Source organism: Alligator sinensis, unplaced genomic scaffold (genome assembly GCF_000455745.1).
Source record: "Alligator sinensis unplaced genomic scaffold, ASM45574v1 scaffold1667_1, whole genome shotgun sequence".
In the NCBI taxonomy this organism is placed as follows: domain Eukaryota; kingdom Metazoa; phylum Chordata; order Crocodylia; family Alligatoridae; genus Alligator; species Alligator sinensis.
Window position 1 is genome coordinate 318642 of NW_005842504.1, and position 2891 is coordinate 321532.

Consider the following 2891-nt stretch of genomic DNA (forward strand, 5'->3'; position numbering starts at 1 on the left):
CAGAAAGTCCGGGGGCTCAGCTCAGCCCTGCCAGGGCCGCCCGGGGAGCCCCACCGCTGAGCCCCCCACACAGAAGAGGCCAGGGGTCAAATCTCCAGCCTGGTCAAGTCCCTGCATCGCGCTGGCCTCGCTGCACGGGAGAAGCAGCTCCTCCGTGCATGGGGTCTGCAGCGCCCGGGGCAGGGTGAGCCCCCCGAGGCTGGGCAGAGGGGCTCCCCGCCCCCACGCACCCACCTTGGCTCTTCCCACGCTCCTCTTTGGGCAGCAGGAGCTCGGGGCTGGTGGCAAAGACCGAAGTCGGGTGCAGGACAACCCCCTGCTTGCTCCTGGTGTGGAAAATCTGCCGCGGGACCAGGCCGGGGGTTAGGGGCAGGGTCTACAAACCACCTCCCCGCTCCTCCACGCCATGCCTCCCAGAGCCAGGAGACAACCCAGGACTCCTGGCTCCCACCCCTCCTTGCTCTAACCACTAGGACCTACTCCTCTCCCAATGCTGAGAACAGGACCCAGGAGTCCTGGCTCCCAGCCCACCCGCTCTACCCCACTAGACCCTGTTCCCACGAGCTGGGGAGAAGCCGGGAGTCCCGGGTCTCGCCCCGAGGAGCTGCAGCATGGCGGGGTGGGGGGGAGGCGTTACCTGGTCAGAGTCCTTGCGGCAGCTGTTGAAGGAGTCGGGCACGGCCAGCTGGGGGTAGAGGCCCCGACACAGAACCAGCTTGAGCAGGGTGAGCTGCTGGGGGGACAGGGCTGAGCCGGACACGGCCTGGAGCTCGTCCACGTTGTGACGCAGCTTGAACTTGACGTCCTGCGCAGAGAGGGGCTCAGACACGGGGGGGCACTGGCAGGGGGTGCTCACAGCTGCCCCTGCAGAGCCCAGGCCCCACCAAAAGCAGGTGTCAGGGGGGCGGGGGCAGGGACAGGTCCTGACTCCCCGCAGCTGGAGCTCGCTGGACCCCACTGCCCGGACCCCAGGCATCCTGACAACATCCCGGCTATCACCTGCTGGACCCCACCGCCCCTCAGAAACGGGAGAGCGGCCGGGCATCCAGACCCCCCCCATCCTGTCCACCCACACACCTGGATGTCGACGCTGCGTGCCCCGTCTCCATCCCCGGGGGCGCCCGCGCCCTCATCCTCGCTGGAGGACGCAGCCTCCCCGTCCTGCAGCTTGAGCGCCTTGCGCCGCCGGCCCTCCGTCTGCTCGTGTCGCCCCCCCAGCCGGTGCAGCTCCCGGCGCTCCCGGTGCCGGCTCTGCCGCGTGTAGCTGTCGCTGGCCCGGGCGGATGCCACCTTCACCAGCCCGTGGTCCCGGAGCAGGTCCTGGGGGCGAGACAGGGCCAGGGGGTGCTGAAGCCTGGCTCCCCTCTCCTGACAGCCCCCGGACCGAGCCTGGCCCCGTCCGCACCCACCTGGAACTGCCGCCGCAGGTTGGCCGCCTCGTAGAGCCGATGCTCCTCCAGGCCCCGGCGCCGGCACCACTTCCGCGAGTTGCTGCTCCGCTCCGACTTCACCTGCCACCGGGAACAGCGTGGCCTCAGCGCTGGGGGAAGGGGACGGGGGGTCCTGGTCCCCCCAGAAGCCCTCCACCCTGCACTTCCCACCCCACGGGCGACACAGACCTCCCTGGCCCATCCCACTCGATGGGGCAGAAGCCCCCAGGGGTGCAAAACCTCTCTGCGATGCCTCCCCCAGCGCCGAGCCCCAAGGGGTAACTGCCCCAGGCATGTCCCCACCCCCCGGCCTCCTGGAGCTGGCAACTGGCCCCACCTGCACCCACTGGTTGAAGGTGTTGAGCAGCGTGAGGGGGTCGCCGTGGGGGCTCTCGAGGGGCCGGCGAGCTGTAGCACAGTCAGGGTTGGCGTGCGCGGGGCGCAGGAACGGGGACTGCACGCTCAGCAGCGCTGCGGCCGTGAGCACCGGCTCGGCCAGGCCGAACAGCACCCCAAGGACCAGCATCTTCCCTGCGGGGCAGAAAGGCATCAAAGCGGGGCAGGGGGCAGCTCCAGTCCCAGGCTACCTAACCCTTTCCCCACCCCCTGGAGCCAGCCCCAAGGCCGCTGCGCTCTCCCAGCATCTCACCGACCACCACGTCCACGGGCAGCTGGGCCAGCAAGCTCCCGATGGGTGTCAGGTCCTCGGCGTCATCGAGGGCCCCCTGCTCCCGCAGGTAGCGCATGGCTGTCTCCAGGCTGGACGGTGGCGGTGGCTCCAGGAAGGGGAAGCTCCGGGGGTCGCCCAGACACATGCTCTTCATCTGGACGGGGGCAGAAGCAGCTCTGGGTGGGCATCCTGGGACGGCTGGGGCCGGCTCAGCCACACCGGAGACCCCAGCATGAGTCCCGGGGGTTCCCTCCCGCCTGGGGGTGATTGCGGGGGAAACACCCCCATGTGCCCTACCTGGAGCACCAGGGCATCGAGTGCCACGCGCTGGATCTCGGGCACGGGGTATGGGGCAAAGGCGTCGTAGTCGGACTCGGCGTAGAGCCGGTAGCACACGCCGGGCCCTGTCCGGCCCGCGCGCCCCTTGCGCTGCTCTGCGCTGGCCCGGCTGATCCAGAACTCCTGCAGCCGCTGCAGCTTGGCCTGGGGGTCCGAGCTCATCTCCTTCACCTTCCCTGGGGGCCACAGGGGCGGAGGAGGATTAGGGGGCGACAGACATCAGGGCACGCACAGGCTGAGCTCAGTCCTGCGGCACCGGCCCCCCCCGAGCCCTCCGCCCCCGGGGAACGTCTCACCGGAGTCCAGGACGAAGCGCACGCCGTCGATGGTGACCGAGGTCTCGGCAATGTTGGTGGAGAGGATGCACTTGCGGACGCCCGGGGGCGGCAGGTCAAAGACCTGCGGGGAGGGCAGGCGGCAGCCTCAGCACAGCCCTCCAGCCCGCCCCTCCA

The 2891-nt window shown here is 70.0% G+C and overlaps 1 protein-coding gene across 1 annotated transcript in view; it reads right to left on the bottom strand.

Annotated features, from left to right (window-relative positions):
- The window catches only part of DHX34 (DExH-box helicase 34), a gene marked incomplete at its 5' end in the record, with an annotated part of 5810 nt that overhangs the window by 1761 nt on the left and 1158 nt on the right, over positions 1-2891 (bottom strand). Inside the window, 8 exon segments of the mRNA XM_025213033.1 lie at positions 116-340; positions 638-805; positions 1078-1320; positions 1410-1511; positions 1768-1961; positions 2080-2254; positions 2398-2615; positions 2736-2838. Of these exon segments, the coding sequence (XP_025068818.1) occupies positions 116-340; positions 638-805; positions 1078-1320; positions 1410-1511; positions 1768-1961; positions 2080-2254; positions 2398-2615; positions 2736-2838 (1428 nt within the window).